Source organism: Mus caroli, unplaced genomic scaffold, assembly GCF_978045245.1.
Source record: "Mus caroli unplaced genomic scaffold, Mus_caroli_1 scaffold_3, whole genome shotgun sequence".
Classification (NCBI taxonomy): Eukaryota; Metazoa; Chordata; class Mammalia; order Rodentia; family Muridae; genus Mus; species Mus caroli.
In genome coordinates, this window is record NW_028227258.1 from 51,197,803 (window position 1) to 51,218,267 (window position 20,465).

General features: G+C 45.9%; 1 protein-coding gene across 1 annotated transcript in view; it reads right to left on the bottom strand.

Annotated features, from left to right (window-relative positions):
- Nucleotides 1–5,927: 5,927 nt before the first annotated feature.
- Aknad1 (AKNA domain containing 1) overlaps nt 5,928–20,465 on the bottom strand; it is a 37,752-nt gene continuing 23,214 nt past the window's right edge. The window contains exons 7-12 of the mRNA XM_021158604.2: nt 15,843–15,940; nt 12,667–12,789; nt 12,473–12,580; nt 9,665–9,743; nt 6,727–6,856; nt 5,928–6,062 (exon numbers count right to left, since the gene is read on the bottom strand). Coding sequence (XP_021014263.1) covers nt 5,928–6,062; nt 6,727–6,856; nt 9,665–9,743; nt 12,473–12,580; nt 12,667–12,789; nt 15,843–15,940 — 673 coding nt within the window. The remainder of the gene's footprint in view (nt 6,063–6,726; nt 6,857–9,664; nt 9,744–12,472; nt 12,581–12,666; nt 12,790–15,842; nt 15,941–20,465) is intronic.

The following is a 20,465-nucleotide window of genomic DNA, read 5'->3' on the forward strand; positions in this document are numbered from 1 at the left end:
AGCACACATGCCAATAACAATAAAACATTTAAAAGGCAGCTGGGATTTAAAAGCTTTGCTGGTATTCTAAGGGGAATGTTACAAATTTTCATAAGCCCGGTGACAGCTATTCTTGGTTGTCAACTTGCCTACATCTGGAATTAATTAAAACCCAAGTGTTTAGGCACAACTATTGGGATTTTTTTTTTCATAATTAAATCATTTGAAGTGGGAAGACCCACTTTTAATCTGGATCTTTTGAGGTGTGAAGATCCACCTTTAATCTGGGCCACACCTTCTGCTGGAAGCCTATAATAAGGACATAGAAGAAGGAAGCTACTGCTCTTTGCCTGCGTGCTCTTGCACTCACTGGCAAGCCTAGTCCTTCACTGACTTTAGAGCCTACTCCTTCAGGATTCTGGCATATACTGAAGACCAGCTACACACACACATACACACACACACACACACACATATTTTTTCAGTCAATATGTGTGCATATATATAAATATATATATATATGTATATGTATGTATATTTCAGTCAATATGTGTGTGTGTGTGTGTGTGTGTGTGTGTGTGTGTGTGTGTGTGTGTAAGTCAAATAAAAGATCCACCTATTCCACCTGAAAGCTGTCTTGGGTCATGTTTTGTCACAGCAGCAGAAAGCAAACTAACACAGAAATAGCACTAGAACCCCAAACAGAACAGTAAAGGAGGGGAAACAAAAATTCCTTCTTTCTCCAAACTAAGCTCCATTTCATATAATTCACTTAAGGTTTCTGCGCATCATTCAAGAAAATACGTAAGCCTGTTTAAAAAATAATGCACAACTGAAGTCAGGCGTGGTGGTGGTGGGTTTTAATCTCAGTGCTTGGAAGGGCAGATCTCTGTGAGTTTGAGACCAGTCTGGTCTACAAAGCAAGTTCTAGGACAGCCAGGGCTACAGAGAAATCCTGTATCAGAAAATAAACAAAAAGTACAAATGGAGCCACTGCACCCATTGTTAGCCGCCTTTGCTGTTGTCTTGGCTACATTTCCCTTTCGTTGCTGACAACATGGCTAACAAAGGAAAGCTCCTTAAGGACAGAAGGGCTTGTGTTGCTCACATCTGAGGATTCAGTCTATCCTGGCCAGGAAGTGGGGAAGCAGAAGTGGGAGACATCCTTGCATCCACAGTTGGGAACAGAGAGATGGATCCTGACTCACCACTCACTTCCTCCTGTTTATCCGGTACAGGATCCCAGCCCACAGAGGGTGCTGTGCATCCTGGATCTTCCCACCTCAGTTAAACTCTCTAGAAATGCCTGCACAGACACCCCCAGAAGTCATCTCCTAAGCAAATCCTGTCAAGTTGACAATCAAGATTAACTCTCACAAGCCTGCCCCTTGTCAATTTGATGCCCCCAACGCATTGTTTTAAATCATAGCATTCCACTCCTAGACCCCCAAGTCTCATGTTAATCTCATGCAAAATGCCTTTAGTCCATCCTTGAAGTCCAGGCCTAGTGTCATCCATGGTGAAGCAGAGGGGACTTGCCATGTCAGCTCAGGTTGACTGGGCTTCTCTGAGAGTCTGCTGAGACTCAAAGAAATCTCTTACCTATAAGCCCCTATAAAATCAGCAAGTTCCATACCTTAGGTATACAGTGGTGCAGAGGTGACATCATCCCAAAAGGGAGGGGTGGGGATGTAGTGAGTATTAGTAGTTAGTCTCCTAATGTAACAGGGTCCCCAGGCCTTAGCACAACTGATTCTGTGTCAGGTGCACCATTCTAACCTTAAAACCCAGCATGTAGGCCCCAACACCTTCCCAAACGGGAACAAAGACCTAATCCAAGACCTGCTCCATGGTTCCAGGATTCAGCAAAGTCCCTGAGTGTTCTAACCTCGCTCTTTGACTTCTGTAGTTCTGCTTCTTGCTAATGGAATTGTGCCAACCAGAATGTGGACTTTGTGCATAAAAGACAAGGAACTATGGGGATCGGGGCTGCCTGATTTGGGCAAGTTACCCCAAGCAGCTGGCAAGCAATACAAAGTTTCTATTTAGTTTTAAGAATGGCTGTGTGTGCTCTCTGGTGGACTTACCTCAGACTTACCTCTTCTTGGAGAAGAACTTATTTGGCTTACAGGTTACAGTCTGTCATGGAGGCAAGTCAAGGCAGGAACATGGAGACAGGAACTGAGACAGATTCAATAAAGGGGTGCTGCTTACTGGCTTGCTCCCCACGGCCTGCTCAGCCTGCTTTCTTTTCTTTTTTTCTTTTTCCCAAGACAGGGTTTCTCTGTGTAGCCCTGGCTGTCCTGGAACTCACTCTGTAGACCAGGCTGCCCTCGAACTCAGAAATCCACCTGCCTCTGCCTCCTGAATGCTGGGATTAAAGGCATACTCCACCAACACCCTGCTCATCCTGCTTTCTTATAAGTGCTTTTAAGAACAGAGTGTTTGGGTGGGAGGGTTTTTGTGACAGTTAATCTTGGTTATTAACCTAACAGGAGTTGGAGGACCACTTAGGAGACAACTGTGAGCTTGTCTGTGAGAACATTTCTAGAAAGTTTAACCAAGTGGGATGACCCCAGGACAAGGAGTTTTGAAGGACACTTGAATAAACATCCTGGAGTCTGGCACAAGAGAGCCCAGAATCAGCACATTCAAACAGCACAATACAGCCTATTGATATAATGTATATTTTAGCTCCAAGTTCTCAGGACACGGGAAGAATGCAGCCAGATTCTTGACCAGAATGTGACATGAAGACTCTAGGCCAGTTTCCAAGAGAGTCCTTGTTCCCTTCCAAACCCCCACTGTTCACATGTCTCTCAGCATTCAAGATTCTTCCTCACCCATCTGAGGGGCTATAAGCTCTGCTGTGTCATGCTAGCACTTCTGTAGCCAACAGCTTCAGACTCCTCCACATTCCTCTGTCAAACCAGTTCCAAAAGCGTTTCAACCCCATGGTCAGGTTCATCTCAGCAACAGCCCCACCTCTCCCCCACTACCTACTCTCTGTTAGGTCCTTTTCTCTTTGCTCTGACTAAAGCAAGTTCTACAAGGAAGGTCTCATTCTCATGGTGTAAGGGTACCTGCCTGTGGTGGAGGAGAGCATCCGACAGCTGGAGTGGGAGGGAGTAGGTCACACTAGCGGTGAGACGGTTGCAGATGCATCCATTTCTTCCTCCTATTATTCAGCCCAGGATTCCAGCCCACGGGGAGCATCCTCCATTCTGGGAGGCCTCCTCGGTTAAACCTGTCTGAAGATGCCTTTCTAAGCCTGCCCAGGGTGGTTATACAGCTGCTTCTCACTCCTGTCAGAGTGCTTACCCGGCACATCTGAATCTTGTAGATCTCCACCGCATTCTTTCCAGCGTCTGCAGGGTATCCCTGGTTACCTACTGTGTGAACAAGTAAGTAAAATGCATTGTCTTTCCTGGCAGATGATGCGAAGAAGTTTTATCTTTAAGGAAATATAAAGACATCATCTGGCACAAATCCCCGCCATTTTTAATGCGTTCAAGGTTGCTTCTTCTTCTCAAAAGTTGCAATCTGCCTGGCAAACACTCTTTCTGGCTAGCCTTACATTTTGCTTTTCATCTGAGCCTCTTTTAAGTTAGACATCAGCATGTGAGGGCCAAGCTCTTGGCCACACAACAGTGTCCTTTGGACTAGGAATAGAAACCCCGCAGGACTGGCAAGGGATGTGTGATTGCCTGACTTGTGGCTGCACACCTTTTGGCAGAAGTACAACTTCTGCATTGCCCAAGTGCTTTGGGTGGTGTGGTTATTCTCCCAAGACCCCACACCTCGTGGTCACCATATAGCCACAGAAGAGTCATTCTCCTTGAAGTAAGAACCCTCAGCAAAGTTGAGGCCACCTTGCATTTGGGAACATTCTGTGAGCTGTCTGACTTTTCTTTAAGTTCCTAACAAGTGGGAGTACAGGTCAAGGAAGTGCTTTTTGGAGTGTATAGAATTTGGTAGATACAGCCTTCAACTTAGCAATGGTTGATGTGGTGGTTTGAATATGCTTGGCCCAGGGAGTAGCACTATTTAAAGGTGTGGCCTTGTTGGAGTGGGTGTGGCCTTGTTGGAGTGGGTGTGGTCTTGTTGGAGTGGGTGTGGCCTTGTTGGAGTGGGTGTGGCCTTGTTGGAGTGAGTGTGGCCTTGTTGGAGGAAGTGTGTCACTGTGGGCACGGGCTTTAAGACCCTCGTCCTAGCCAGTCTTCTCCTAACAGCCTTCAGATGAAGATGTAGAACTCTCAGCTACTCCTATACCGTGCCTGCCTTTAGGCTGCCATACTCCCACCTTGATGACAGTAGATTAAACCTCCGAACCTGTGAGCTAGCTCCTAATTACATGTTGTCCTGTATTATTTAGTTGCCCTAGTCATGGTGTCTGATCACAGCAGTAAAACTCTAAGACAGTTGAACATACAATTATTTTGTCAACTAAATAGCAGTGTGAAATTCATATGCATTCAGTTGAAATTATTTCTAATTGGATTTTATTTGTTGGTTTGTTTGTTTTCAAGACAGGGTTTCTCTCTGTGTAGCCCTGACTGTCTTGGAACTCACTCTGTAGGTCAAGTTGACCTCAAATTCACAGAGATTGCCCATCTCTGCTCCCTGAGTGCTAGGATTAAAGGTACCCCCCCATTTGAATTTTTTTAAAGATTTATTTATTATTATTAAGTATACTGTTGCTGTCTTCAGACACTCCCAGAAGAGTATGTCAGATCTCATTATGGGTGGTTGTGAGCCACCATGTGGTTGTTGGGATTTGAACTCAGGACCTTTGGATGAGCAATCAGTGCTCTTACCCACTGAGCCATCTCACCAACCCCCCATTTGAATTTTTAAAATGTTATATTTATTTAGTGTGTGTGTGTGTGTTTATATAGCATGCACATGTCAGAGGACAACTTTCAGGAGTTGACTCTCTCCTTTCACCGTACAGGTCCCAGGGATCAAACTCAGGTTGTCAAATGTTTGGCAGCTAATAACTACCTTTACCCGCTAAACCATCTCCCCGGCCCTGAAATTTGGATTTTTATCTTTGCCTCGGGCCAACGGTAAGCCAGCAAAGTACTTTTCTGATCCGGGGCAGTGGTAACTCCCGGGCAGCTGCTCACTTGCAAAGAGAGACGGGGGTATTTTATGTTATGTATGTTACTAAGCAATCGTGTTCAGTACATATTCTAAGCATGTTTTACTTAAAAAACCCCTTGACTTTGTTAGTGGGTTTGTCAGGATCTCCGTCACCTTCCTCTGCAGCAGCACACGAGATCTGTTTCCCATCTCACTGACCCAGATTCATGAAACTTCCCAGACTAATAGATAAAAAGTGTTTGTTTTTCAGATGTTGGCAGTCAACCTTTGGACTGAGCACAGGGACCCTAGTGGAGGAGTTAGGGAAAGGCCTGAAGGAGCTGAAGGGGTTTGCATCGCTCCAGCCACAGAGGATTGCCTTATCTGGCATCAATGGAAGGAGAGGCCCTTAGTCCTGTGACTGTGCAGGCTCAATGCCCCAGTGTAGGGGAATGCTAGGGTGGTGCGGTAGGAGTGGGTGGGTGGGTGGGGCAGCACCCTTATAAAGGCAGGGAGAAGGGGGGTGGGATGGGGATTTGTGGAGGGGGAACTGGGAAAGGGGATAACATTTGAAATGTAAATAAATAAAATATCCAATAAAAATAGAAAAAAATAAAAAAGTATTTGTTTTATTATTTTAATTTTATTATGAATTAGGAAGAACATAGATTTATTTTCACATAAAGACATAAATACCAGAGGGCTTGTTTTGCTTTTTTTTTTTTCTCCATTTAAGCACTTCGTATAACTCATTTCTTAAAGTTTTAGCGTTTTCTCTAGAAAACCATCTTCCTACATTATCTCATAAGTAAAATATTTTGGAGATGATCAAACATTTTAACCCTTGGTTGCTCAGGATTGAGTTAGTAGTATCTTAGCTGGTGTCTCCATCCTTGTGCCTTGGCGAGGTCTTCTGCAATGGATTTAATCATTTGGTCAGTGTTTTTTTTCAATATGGTTGCTGTCCTTAAGGCATGCTCCAAGGGCGAGTTTAAAATCTACAGAGAAAGTCCACATATTTTAGTCACCTAAACTTACTAACATCTCTGATAATTGGATTCACTCATTATTAAACATTACAAGATGGAATTTTTGGAGCATTCTGTTTCTACATGCTTTTTATTTCTGTTTTTGAAGGTTGGTCTCCTAGGCAACCAGTTGGAGATGGAATGTATTTGTCAAGGGAAGGGAGAGGAAAGAGGTGAACATGTGACTGAGGAAAGTGAGTCAGAGGGTGAGGGAAGCAGCCAGATGCCCTGTTCCTGCCTCAGAGTGGAACAGCTCAGGGGCCAGCGACAAGGACTGAGAGTGAGCACCAACTGATACCACACATGCTTAGGAAAGTAACCTGAGGTTGGGGTAACCAGTCTGAACATAGGTGGTACCCCTAACAACAGTCACTGGATCAGACTGGGGTCTTCAAGCCTGGGCCAGGGGAATCCTGCAGAAGGTACCACCCACCAAATGCTTTCTCCAGGAAGCTTCCTTTGGATCCAGTTTAGGAATAATGCAAACCATGTGGCTGTTGAGGGTTAGCGCTGAGCAGAACTTGTTCTTAGCAGAACATTTTCTGAAACCCCATCCTATACTGGCAGGAAAACTAGCCATTCTGTGCTCATTAAGGCCAGGAGCCTGAGCTGCAGGGACTTTCTTGGTCCTCACCTTAGATTCCATTTCTTCCATGTTATTACTGGGACATAAGGACTGGATTCTAGGAATCCCCAGGCAGCAGAGGTGGGGTGAGGGTGTTGCAAGGTCTGAGGTAGAGGTCAGATAAGTCTTGGGATATTTTCTAGAAGACAAAGGCATATTGTTAACCTATATATGGTACACACACACACACACACAAACATGCGCGCGCGTGCTCCTTCTAGGCTCTGTAAAGGCTGTGTGCATGTGTATATGTGTGCACTCATGTGTGTCTGTCTGTCTGTAGCTGAGGGATCCTACCTTTTACAATATTCACAGACCCTTGGGACCACAGCTGAGCTTCAAGGAAACGTGGTTGCTATAGCCAATGATGTCTGTTCTTCTAGAACTGCTTTTTTGTTTGTTCTTTTGTTTTCTTTCGTTTTGTTTAACAGAAAAAAACCAAGACTCCAAAGAGATTCTTCTTCACTTGTTACTCTTTTGGGACCAACCTTTTACCCTGCATATTTATAAAACAAATGCACACAAATGCCAGCGATAATACCTTGGCTTGAGTTCACCCAAGCACCAGTGATCATGCATGCCTAGGCAGTTAGGAGATGAAAGCAGAGACTCTAAGTCAATGGTCCCCTCTATGCTACCTACCGTCCTATGTCTGTCATGTGATGGATGTGGTACAGGGACACTGGGTTCAGGCTGACCACTGCATAGCTCTGCTGAACTGTTCTCTTAATCTATATGAAGAGGGGCTGCCACAGGAACTTGCCTGTAGAAGGCTTATGGCAGAGCCTCCTGCATATGGTCCCTTCGCTAAACATAATTTTGGGACAGACATGTGTGAGCAGGATTACCTTCAGGCTGTCACCTCACATGCACGTCACCTCAGAGTCTCTCGCCCCCTATCATGTTCACATCAGTTGGTTCTGAAGTTCAATTAGCACATCGGATGGAGCCATTTTCCAGGTGAGAGGCATTCTGTCTCAGGGTGTGGCAGTGTGGTTCAGCAGGAAGTTCAGGGGCTTTGGAGCCCTCCCCCATATGGAGCGCTGACTGCCTCCCACAGGACCACAGTATGGTTGAGTACTTCACTTGTAAATCTTTTAAAATGTGTCGCATTGTCATAAGTGTACATGATGCACTTGTATGACGCATTCTGATTCCACTCCCCCTTCTGCCCTCTCGGTCTCCTCCCATCAGCTCCCCCGCCAAGTCCCCATCCCACTTCAATTCTTTTGGGGGGGAGGTATTTTGAGATCCAGTATAATTTTAATCCAAGTACCATTCATGGTGTCTTATGTGTAGTCTTGGTGAATCTGGTCCTATCACTCTCGTTTTACAGGAAAGTAGAGGCTCAGGGAGGGTGAGTCACCTTTCCAACGACAGAGATATGACATAAACCCAAGATGTCTCCAAAAACTACATTCTTTTGTTGAGTTGGCTTTCTTTTTTTAATGATCTATTTATTTGTGGGGTGTGTGTGTGTGTGTGTGTGAGAGAGAGAGAGAGAGAGAGAGAGAGAGAACTCACACACTCATAGAAGCCAGAAGAGGACCGTAGAACTAGCGTTTCAGGCACATGTGAGCCCCCTGGTGTGGGTGCTGGGAGTCAGACTTCAGCTCTCTGTTTTGGCATTTTGTTTTTGTTTTGTGTTGTGAGAGAGTGACCTTTATAAAGCCCTGTTGCCCTGTCTTACTCTGTAAACCAAGCTTGCCTCAAACTCGCCCATTCTCTCACCTCCACCTCCGAGCTCTGATTACAGGTGACCCGTGCTGTGCCTGACTTCAAATATTACATGTTAAATCACTGTGCTTTTCTGTGTAGCTACTCAGGCTTGAATTTGTCTGAGTGGATAGTCTGGACTATTGACACTAAGCCCTTGTTGCCAATTCTGTCTTAAACTCCCAACACACAGCTTCTCGGTATCACCCTGAGCCAACCTTCCATGGCCCCAGTGGACTCTCCCATGGCTGCCTTGTTTGGCCTCTGGCTCCAGTTGCTGCTCCTCTAACTCACTTTTTGTTCCTCACTGGCTGCAGTGATGTTTTGTTTTGTTTTATGAGACTGTCTCTAGCTGGCCCAGAACTTACTGTGTTACCCAAGCTAGACAGAACTCCTACCTAAGCCTTCTGAATGCTGGGACTGCAAATGCCAGCCACTCTGCCTGACCACTATAGTGATCTCCTACAGTTCTAGCAGAGCCCCTATTTTAAAAGTCCCTTGGCTTCCCGTTTGTTCTGAAGAATCTGAAGACCTGCCTTCACTTGCTCCATCTTGCCCCTGCCACTCCCCTCTGGGCTCCTGGAACACTGACTAACAGGTCCCTGAACTTGCTCAAGGGCCTTTTCTCCTCAGAAAGCCTTAACCGTGAGTCCTTCACATCCCTCCTGATGTCCTGTGATAGCTCCTTCAGGCTTTGCCTTTGAGCTCAGGCTCCTAAACCACCTAATAAGGTCAGCAGCGCTCCTCATGCTCCCTTTTGCCACTCCCAGCTCCTCCATCAGAAAACAGCTCAGGGGCAGACACTGCTGTCATCTCCGCCTCCACACGGAACACAAAGTCCTGCCTTGGGCACTTCGACATTGGCTGAATGAACAAGTCAGTGACTGAAGTCACACCAGATAGGTCTAGGCTTGAGCTCCAGCTCTCCCAGTGACAGTCCAGGACAAGCCACTGTCTAGGTAGTTAAGTGGTACAGTATATGCACCTGGGTAATGAAACTCGATTTCGTGTGTGTGTGTGTGTGTGTGTGTGTGTGTGTGTGTGTGTGTGTGTAATTTTTAGGACAGAGTCTTATTCTGCACCCCACTAGCCTCAAATTCACCATGTAGTCCCAAGTCTAGACCTAAACTTTTAGTAGGCCTTCTGACTGGGCCTCTCAAGTTTTGAGGAGCCGGGCAAGAGCTGCCATACCTGGCTCTGATTTTGTTCTTAGTAATAATGAAATACTTACCCTGCTGCAGGATCGGGCTCATCTTGAACGGGTTCTGAGTTCACTCTCCAGGACCAGATCCATTTTGCTTTTGACCAAGCTGAAAAATGTTAGCTGTTATTACATTCAGAGCATCAAAATGGCCTTCACCGAACTGTGAGGTGGGAGCCAGCCTGGTACACACTGCAAGTTCTGGGGCAGCAAGAATGACAGCCTGCTAAAACCAAAAAGCCAGAGAACTCCAAATGGTGGGGATGTCTTCCTCAACTTTGCAGTATGGATGAAATCGTTCATAAAAACGTAACAACTGTGTAAGCAACAGAGTTAAGGAACACAGAAAACAGAATTTTTCTCTCAAGAACTCGGAATTTGTGAAAAGAAACTCAACTCTATTTTTAAATTTGCATTGCATCTATTGATTTATCATGTGCAGTGTACACATGCCACTGTGCTCATGTGCGGGTCAGGGGACACTGGCAGGTTCTCTCCTCCACCACAAGTCCTTGGCACTGGACTCATACCAGCAAGCTGGGCAGCAGGGACCTTCACCAACTGAGCCACCTTAGTGGCTCTGTTTCTGGTGTGTTGAGACAGTCTCACTCTGTGTCCCCAGCTGGCCTTGACTCACCGCAATACTCTTGACTGTTAGTTTTTCAGGTGTGAACTATGATGACCAACATGAAACTATGGCATACAACTCAAGTAGAACTCTGAAGACTGAGGCAGGAGAGTTGCCATAAACCCAAGGCCAGCCTGGACTGGAGAGAGATCCTGTCTCAACGTCAGAAATAAATATTTATATATTTTATATTTATATAAATTATATTTTATATATTATTAATAGATATTATATAAATATTTACTTATTTACATCTAATTTACTTGTAGATATTTATTTATTTACTAGCCAGTAAGAGACCAGGAGTTTATATTCCCTGGATGTTCATTATGTGACCAGATATTGTTTTTTAGCTTGGGTCACTATTTCATCTGGTAAGCATAGAGAAGGTACTGCTTCCGAAAGGTGAAACCCAAGTGCATGCTAGACTCTTCATGAACTTTAGGAGCAAGGATTTTAGGAGACAGAAACTAATTCCAGAAGAGAAACTAAATGATGAAGAGAAACATGGGCAGTTACCAAGGAAACCTCCAAAGAAAGGAAGAGATGTTTGGGGGGGGGGGTTGCACTGTCTGTTACAGAGCATATCTGAAATACACAACTGTTCCCGCCCCTAACCCCCTTCACCCATTTGAACACGTGGTTGCTGGTTGATGAGGTGGGTGTAACGGGTTATAGGCTGGCTCTGCTTCCAGCCGGCACTGTTTTCTGACCATGAAAGGTGTAAGCAGCCTCCTCCCACCCCTACCTCCATGCTCTCTCCGCTGTACCCTTTCAGCCCGTGAGCCTCAACAAATCCTCCCTCCTCCCTCCTCCCTCCTCCCTCCTCCCTCCTCCTTCCTCCCTCCTCCCTTCCCACTCTGGTCTCAGTCTCTGGTATCTCAGAGAGAGGCTCTGCTCCTTTCCACCAGACAACAGCAATCAGCAGAGACTGTTCCTCAATGTTGGTCATAAACACAGATGCTAATGACTTCGATCTCAAGGGGCAGTTGTCTCTAAATGTGGCTTGGAGTTTACTGGAAACAGAAACACACATCTGAAATGAGCTCAGTGCCAGGGGATTCAGTTCTAGACCAGACTGCAAATCACCACCAGACGACTACATTGTCTCTCAGATGAGGAGCCCCGAGAGGTGGGTCCATCAGCTCCCTTTACTGAAGGGTCTTTTTCAAGACTGAAGGAAAGATGCCCTCTCATGGTATCTACCCATAAGACACTCCAGATCTCCTAAGGGAGTTCAGGATCACACGTCAGTGATTCTGTGGCAGTTCTCATATGTGGATTAGAAGTCCAGGTCTGGGATATGGTTCAGTAATAGATCATTTGCCTTACCTGTGTGAGGCTCCAGCCAGAGCCTTTCTTCCAGAGAAGAAAGGAGGAGGGTATCAGGGGGATAGGAGAAGGGGGACATAGAGGAGGAAGAGAGGCCGAAAGACCAAGAAGATAGTAAAGAAGCCCACTGTGGGCCTTCTGCAGGATCATAGTGGCTCACTTGATTTGTCACCTGGGGAGGTGGCAGAGGAGCCTAAGTCACATAAGTGGCGTCCTTTGGTCTCTGGCATTGGTAGTTGTGAAAAGTGAGAAGCATTCTGCCTGGTGCTCACCTCAGAGAGGAAGAATTCTAGAGGGATGGAGGAAAGGACCTCTATGTCAGAGGAGTGGGCGTGGCTGGCTGCTGAATGAACTGGGATGTAGCTCCTCCCTGGCTCTCCTCCTCACAGCATCCTTCCTCCCAGCATCCTCAGGCCTGGCTTTTAGTACTTATCACATTTGCTTTGAGCTTTCGTTTCTTGGGTCCAAGTCCTTTTCAATTAGGAGTGTCTTGGGAGGGAGGTGCTGTGTCTCGGTCATCTTTATAAACAAATGTGGAGTTTCCATTTTTTCCCAAAGATTGCAAATGTTTGCACTGGAAATTAACAGCATGCCTGAGGAATGTATTCTGGACAATGAGTGGGGAGAGTGATAGAGTCAGCCATTCGTTGGTTCGGAGTGTGTGCTTGCCGCAGACTTGATGGGTACAGCACCTCTAACTTCAGAGCCTCCATGGCACTGATAGCAGTCACCAATCCCCAGCCCCTGCTCAGCCTCTTTGCCATGCAGACCTGAATTTGGAAGTGTCTCGTAAGTGCAGGAGACCCAGGCAGCCATCTAGAGAGGGCGGACAAATGTGGTTACTGACACAGACAGGGTCATACAGGAGATGTACTTACAAGATGCAGAGATTTTATTTTCATGTAAGAAGTGAGGCTGGACAAAGATATATCCTCCACCATGATTTAAGTCATCTTGTCCTGGAGTGTCATATCTATAATAAAATTCTAAAAGAAAAAGATTGAAGATACAGCCTCTTGCCTGGGAAAGATGACTCTCTCTACCGACCCCTCCTGGAGTCAAGCCATCTCACCTTTTGGTGGGTCTTCCTCACAGACTCTCTGGGAGTTCTGAGTCTTGCTTCCATAGGCTTCACATTTGTTACTCTGTAGCCCAGTGCCAGGATCAGGACAAAAGTTGGGTCCTGGATCAGTACCTAAAAAGGTGCCCAGAGTGTAGGTTTGTTAAGTATAATCATGCAAAGTATGGAGAGCAGAGCACCAATGTGCTGGGCATACTGTGGCTGTAACCACGCCAGGGAAGATCAGGGTGTTTAGAAGGGCAGGCCCAGGCAGGGGAGCGTGTAAGCATGAGTCACAGATGGGGTGAGTGTAAGACCTGGGGTTGAAACCTGCCTCTGCCGCTTATTAGCTGTGATGGCTGAAAACATGTGTCGATTCATTCTTATCTTTTATCTATCTTATCTATCTATCTATCTACCTATCTAACTATCTATCTTCTATTTATTTATCGAAGCAGGCTCTCCCTACATAGTGCTGGATGCCCTGAAACTCACTCTGTAGTGAGGCTAGCCTCAAACTCACATAGATCCCTTTGTCTTCTGAGTGCTGGGATTAAAGGTGTGCACCACCACACCCAGCCAGTACTCTCTTTGAAAGATGGCACCTGGGGTAGGGTTTGACAGTAGAACATTTGCCTGGCATACATAATGCCCTGGGTTTCATCTCACCACTACAGGGGAAACAAAGGTATTGGTCTGAACCCTCGAGTATGGGTTTGTGTCTAACAAAATGAAGCAGCAAAGACAGTCTAATACCCTTCCCCCTCCCTCATCCTTGCTTGTGAGGAAGCTGTCTGTCAGATATCAGTGACAAGCAGAATGGCCTGTTGGAGGCTCCATTGAGTCTCCCTATCAAAGACCATGTGAACGAGGTCCTCTGGTCTCTAGTGAAACCTTCAGGCAATCTCAGCCCTGACAGATATCCTTCTAGGGAACTCTGTGCCTGAATCCTTCACTTGTTCCCAAATACCAGAGCCACAGAAACTGCCAGGCAATGCTGGTTACTATTCTGAGTCATTAGGTTCTAGGGTACAGTGTTCTCAAGTGGGAGGGGACTTCCCCTCAAGTCTTCGACCCAGTTAATTTCTCTGAGTTGTATTTCCTTACCCATAAAATAAATATAATTCCCATCTTACAAAGGTATTGTAATAATGAAAAGATACAATGTCGATGCCCCATGCCTTAACAGTAAGGGCTTTAGGGGATAGAGAGCTAATTCAGAAGTTAAGAGCATTTGTTGTTCTCACGGAAGGGTGTTGGTTCCCAAATCCAAATGGGCGCTCAGCACTGTCTGTTACTCCAGTTCCAGGGGATCCAATGCCCTCTCCTGGCTTCCACTACTGTGAGATATGCATGTGCTGTGCATATACACACAGTCAAACATACACTTAAAAACTAGTAAGTCAGGCATGCTGGTGCATGCTTTTATTCTCAGTACTTGGGAGGCAGAGGTAGACAGATCTCTGTGAGTTCGAGGCCAACCTGGTCTACATAGTGAGTTCCAGGATAGTTGGAGCTATGTAGAGAGACATGTCTCAAATAAATAAATACATCTTTTTTTTAAATGTGTTTTTTATGTTTTTATATGGTTTTTATCTACTATATATAAGAACATAAGTCATTTTATGTACCATAAAAAAATTCTCCCCAGAGGCAGACATGGCTGCTAAAGCCCATAATAATACCACTTGGGAGGCAAAGGCAGGAGGCTCAGGAGTCCAAGGCTGACCTCATCTACACAGAAAGTTTGAGGCCAGCCTGGGCCACATGAGGCCCTGTCTCAAAAAACAAAACAAAACAAAACAAAACAAAACAAAACAAAACAAAACAAAACAAAACACCAAGAAGCCTTCCCCAGTATGAAATCACCATAGAATATTTAGTCCCAGCTACAGATAGACAGACTCGGAAAGGTATCTTGGTATGTAACGTGTAAAACAGATCAGGATCCAGATCTTCCTCAGGCTAAATGATCAGTTCTGAGGATTTTTAAAGTTTAAATGGAGACATTACAAATACTTTATTGTTTCATTTAAAAATAACAAGGGCTGGGGATGTGGGTCAGTAGCAGAGCACCCACTTAGCATGTGTGAAGCCCCAAGGTCAAACCTCTGCACCATCAGTGACAGCAACAAGAAGTGGACAGTGCCACCTGCCTGTCATCCTAACTGCCTACAGCATAGGTAACATGGCAAGACATCCCCTTTGAAAAATAAATAAAAGTAATGAGTTCATCTTAACACAGTCATATATTTTCAGAAAAAAAAAAATCCAAAAATGAAACCCAAAGCTAATGAGAAGTGTCGTTATTTTATGCTTCGGTAACTATCTTTGGCTTTTCGCTTTTTGCGCGCGCGCACACACACACACACACACACACACACACACACACACACACACACAAGTATACACTCAGGTGTTCATGGAGGACCAGAACAGGGCTTTCGATTTCGGTTGAACCTCCCAAACTTGAGTTCTGGGAACTGAACCCTGGTCCTCTGCAAGGCCAGTAAGCATTCCTCACTGCTGAGACATCTTTCCAGTCCTCCAAAACTCTTATTTGAAAGTATACCATCCCCAGAGAGGTCAATTCAGAACCAAGTGGGATCTAACAAGATGCTGAGTGCCCGCAAGGCTCTGGACACAGGGAGCATGCGCATAAGCATGCTGTGTCATATCTCTGGCCTGCACCTCCAGCTTAGCTATGAGGAACCGATGCTGGCAAGCGCAGGAGCTGCCTGAACAGGCAGGCCTCTGGGTCACCTCTCTATCACCCGCAGCGGTTTGGCCAGGGTACATTTCTCAGCTTTAAACTGTCTACAGAGAGAGGTTCTCATGAGTCTCACGTACTCACGCCCTCTTTGTCTGCTCCCACCCACAGCTCCCTCTACCTCTGTGCGATGTATGGGGATGAGTCAGCAGTGCCTTCCACAAGCCTGGTAACTTACCCGATGCAGTTATGAGTCCAGCTCAGAGCGTATGGTGCAGGGCATAACTAGAAGCATGTATTGGTACTTTACTCTGCTTAACCACTCCTTAAACAGCCCATTACTAGTTCTTCATGTTTTGAGAAAGGGAAACAAACATCATCCTAGTCAAATGTCATGCTATCGCAATGGCAGATGGCAAGCCGGGACTCACAGTGAGGGATCACTAACAACTGTGTACACCCAACCCCTCCAACTTACCGAGAGCCGAGTCTTGGGGTGGTGTTTTTTCATGGATGCTACTGGAAAACTTCCCACAGTTAGTTCTTCTGTGGCCCCTTTTCTCCATTTTCTGTTTCCTTAAAAAAGAAAAAAATAATGTCTCAAAAATTTAGCACTAGTGTGGGGAAAAATGAAGACTTAAATTTCCCTGGTATTCTCCAGGCTGGTGCGATAGTTCAGTGGATAAGGTTGCTTGCCACCAAGCCTGATGGCTTAGGTTTGATCCTTAGAACCTACATCATGTAAGTAGACAACTGACATCTACAAGTTGACCTCTAACCCTCTAACCTCCACATACAGGGCTTGGTACGCACACACACACACACACAATAATGTAAAAAGAATACACATTAAAAAAAAGAATTTGTAGCACAGAATTATAACAATTGGTATTTGGTTCATAATGCTATATCACAATTGTGTGTGTGTGTGTGTGTGTGTTTGTGTGTGTGTGTGTGTTGTGGATTTTTGGTTGGTTGGTTGGTTTTATTTTTTTCAGGCAAGATCTCACACTAATCTAAGCTGGCCTGTAACAGCAATTCTCCTGCCTCCAACCTTCAGTACTGGGACTTCAGGTCAAGCCATCTCAGAACAATTCTTGTTTAGGGAAGAAGGCACACTATACATTAACACTGGTACACATCGCTCTAAGTACATGCTAAACAGAGTCCAGCAAAGTGGATTTTGTCCCAGGGGCTAATGGCTCAGAGCCTGGAGTTCACTTAATAGCATATGGCCACCAGGGGGCATCAGACAGACACAACTACTATCAGGAGACCTCTGGCCTGTGTAGTTTCAGCCTCCCTTTGCACAGATTCTAACTCCTCCAAAAGAATTTTAATTAATTACAGCTCTTAACAACTCTCTTGCTCAGCCCCGGGATACAGTAACAGTCCCTGGAGGAGAGTGCACGTTCTTGTGTGAAAGGCATGGAGTCTAGGACATCCTGGGACAGATGGAACAGGTTTGCCCACGGCTGGTTGAAGAACTCGGCAGCATTGCTGAGCAAACATATTTCCCTCCCTCCAGCTGTGCCTGAGACCGATGGTCATGGACTGAGGACCCCATTCGGGGTTGGAAGCCAGGCTCTTTCCAGCCCTTTCCAGCCCTTCCCTACTCTTGGAAAAACATGTCCTCCTCCTGAGTCATATATTTCCTCACACCTCATTCTGTCTCCACCCTCTGCCTCCGAGGCCTGTGAACATCTGCTCTCTGAGTGGAAAGCTTGGATATGGTTCAAGTGAGTTCAGGCCAACGCATCGATTACATTTCTCTGCCACTCTTAGACTTCTCTCCTCACTCAGATCTGGCCAAACAGAAGAGCCAAGAGCAATTCTACAGGAGAAGGCCATTTTCCAGGGAGACAAAGCAGATAACGTTTACTCTCCGATCCCAAGGCCTGCATCAGAGCAGAGACAGCGCTCAGGATGTGCATTGATATACCCCATCAGCGTGTTTGCATTTAGGCAAGGCACAGTTGGTATATCGACAAACTTCATAAAAGAATACAGCCTGCTGACGACAGTAAATGGGGATTAGATGAAGGCTCCACAGTGAATAATGCCTCAGGACTATTATGGAGTTGATGATTCCAGTTCCCAAGTCATATTGTACCCAGTAACTTCCCACAGCGAAGTCACAAAGTCTCATGTGTGATATTACTTTCCTCCCTCCCCCCTGCTCCCCTTTTAAACACTCACTCTGGAACACTAGCCCAGCAGAGGCTGACTTTTTTTTTTTTTTTTTGGAAAAGAAACAATTGGAATTTTAACACTTAATCAATTTTTTTTTTAATTTTTGAGTCAGAGTCTCATCGTGGAACTATGTAGACAAAGCTGGCCTCTAACTCATAGAGATCTCCCTGCCTCTCCTAGGATTAAAGGTGTGTCACCACGCCCAGCAATCAAAGTCTTTTATAAATGTCAAAATATTTCATTAGGCCTAATAAAAATCTTTTTTTAAGGATTCCCAAATCTGGATTGCTAGTTAATTCGATCCACTAAAAAAAAAAAAATCCCAAGCCTGGGCTGCCCAGGTGAGTAAACTCAGTGGTACCCTGTGTTTAAGGGAGTGATCAGAGCTGCAGTTGGACCAAAGGCTGGAAGCTCTCGCTAGTCCATGCCAGGCAATGCGTAGGGCTTTGGAGCCCAACCCCACGCTCTCTCTTTCTCTAGGGACAGAAACCTAATAAAGCACTCGGGACAGGTCACTCCCACAGAGGCTGGCTCTCTTAACAGGAAACTACAGTCCTCCAGACCTCGCCATCCACTCCTATCAGAGGATGTACTTAAACAGTGGTTGCAAAACAGTTCCTCCCTCCCTGACCCTTGACCTTTCCAGGTAAAGCAGCTGAGGTAAAGCACTAGGAAGTGGTGCCTCTCCTAACTGATAGGAGCTACAAACAAATGTCCCACAACCACCTCGGAAGCCAGCTGTTGTTCCAAGGGGTGTTTCAAAGCGGGACTGACTTCTCTTTAGGGTTTTATAGCTTATAGCTTGTTAATGCCGGAGGACTTTTTTCCTTATGAATTCAAAGGTCTGTCTAGAGAAGAGGAATGGAGCTTGCTTTCGATGAGACCCAAGGAAAGGTTCTGTGTGTGTGTGTATGTGTGTGTGTGTGTGTGTGTGTGTGTGTGTGTGTGTGTGATGAAGGAGTATGTCAATGCACACACTGACCAACAGAGGCTACTGCTGTTTACCTTATTGCCTTGAGACAGGGTTCCCTGATGAACTGGAAGGCTGACCAACCTCCTTCTGGGGTAAGGCTGTAGCTCTGTGGCAGAACCCTTGCATAGCATGGATTTGTTTGATCCTTGCAACAAAAGAAAATCCCTACAACTCCCCAAATCTGTTCATCCTGGGGTGAAGGGTGGAGGACTTTGAAAGTGAGGTGAGTGTGGAGGTGGGGTGGAGGGGGGTGGGGGGGAGGGAAGTATTTTCTCTCAACTGTACTCCAGATTTCAAAATGGTTCTGAAGGAAGAAGCAAGCTTCCCTTTCATAAACCAGGCCTGGAGAGGTTCTGTCCACAATGAGACATCAGAGCTCAGTGTGGGCTCTGCTTCCTGGCTGGAAGAGCTGCCTGGCAATTGTCTCTGGTCCTGATGTGGCCAAGTCATCCAGGTCTGACCTCATCCTGAGCTGTGTGTGCTTTGTGGCCCAGGAGAATCTTAACAGTGCCGGAGGAAGGCAGGCCTTTACAAAGATGGTGGCATACCATCCCCACTGTGCTTCCTGCTGCCCACTCCTTGGTGGATGGGGGCTTCTTAAGGATGGGTGGGAGGCTGTGGTGGGTTCATAATTCCAATGAGAGTGGATGCTAGCTATGCCAAGCCACTGGTTAGCTACTGAGGCCTGGATCAAGGGACTGGGCTCCCTCACCTTGAAAATCTGCCATTGCTGGTTCTTTACTGCAGAGAGCATCAACACATCCTTGCAGTTTTGAAAATAATGAACATGACTCACCCCGCCTACCATGCCAGAGTTGCTAGGAGGGGCTAGTTCGGTAGGAGCCATGCTTTAAAGTGTCCCAGGTGATTCTGATGAGCATTGCCCTAAGGAGGCGTACCCCTCAGCACCTGCAACATGATCTTCAGTTGAACATTGCCCATCGTGGGTATTTCTGCTCACACTGAAGACTAGATCTCACTTGCACTGCTATCTATGGTGAGCAACAGTCTTTCCCAGACTGGGGAGATGGCTCGGATGGTAAGAATACTTCCTGTACAAGCATGAGGGTCTGAGTTCGAGTCCCCAAACAAACTCCTACCAAATGCACAGCATGGCTGCAGGGGTCTGTATCCCTAGCATTTACAGGTGTGCATGTGTGTGTGTGTGTGTGTGTGTGTGTGTGTGACATGCCGTGGTGTATGTGTGGAGGTCTGAAGACAAGGTGCAAGTGTCCCCACCCACCCACCCACTTTCCACCTTGTAGAGACAGGTCTCTCTTGTTTCTGTGGATGCCCTGTGTAGTCCAGGCTAGCCACCCCTGCCCAGGCCACTCTCCTGTCCCTACCTCCCATCTCTCTGAAGGAAAGCCATGACATCTGTGGTTTCACATGGGCTCCAGGGATCAAATTTGAGTGGCCAGGTTTACACAATTAGCGAGTTTACCTACTGAGTTATCTCCCAGCCTCTAGAAGATTAAGTTTTAAACCAATCTGACTACTGGCTACTCCAGTGATCAAGAGCTGATTTTTGTTTTTGGTTTTTTGTTTGTCTATTTTCCAAAGAAATTTATTCATCATGAATTAATACAAGATCTGGGGGCTACTTGTATCATAAATGCTGGAAACGCACATAAACACTGTTAACACATACAACAGCACAGCGGTTTGACTGCCATGTAGTTTGACTGTGGCCTTATCCTTTCATGTAAACAGAACATCGAGGTCCCTTTTCCACCATTATAAACAATGCCAGTCCAAGCCTTACTGGCCATGTAGGTTTTTCCACATTCTGAATTACTTCCTGAGGAAACATCTGGGCCAAAGGTTTTGAGTGTGTTTGTGTGATGGCACATTTTGCCAGACAGCTTTCTACACGTTTCTCGATTGGCTTACAAAACTGCCAACGATGTTGGCGAATCAACTAGACCACACGGT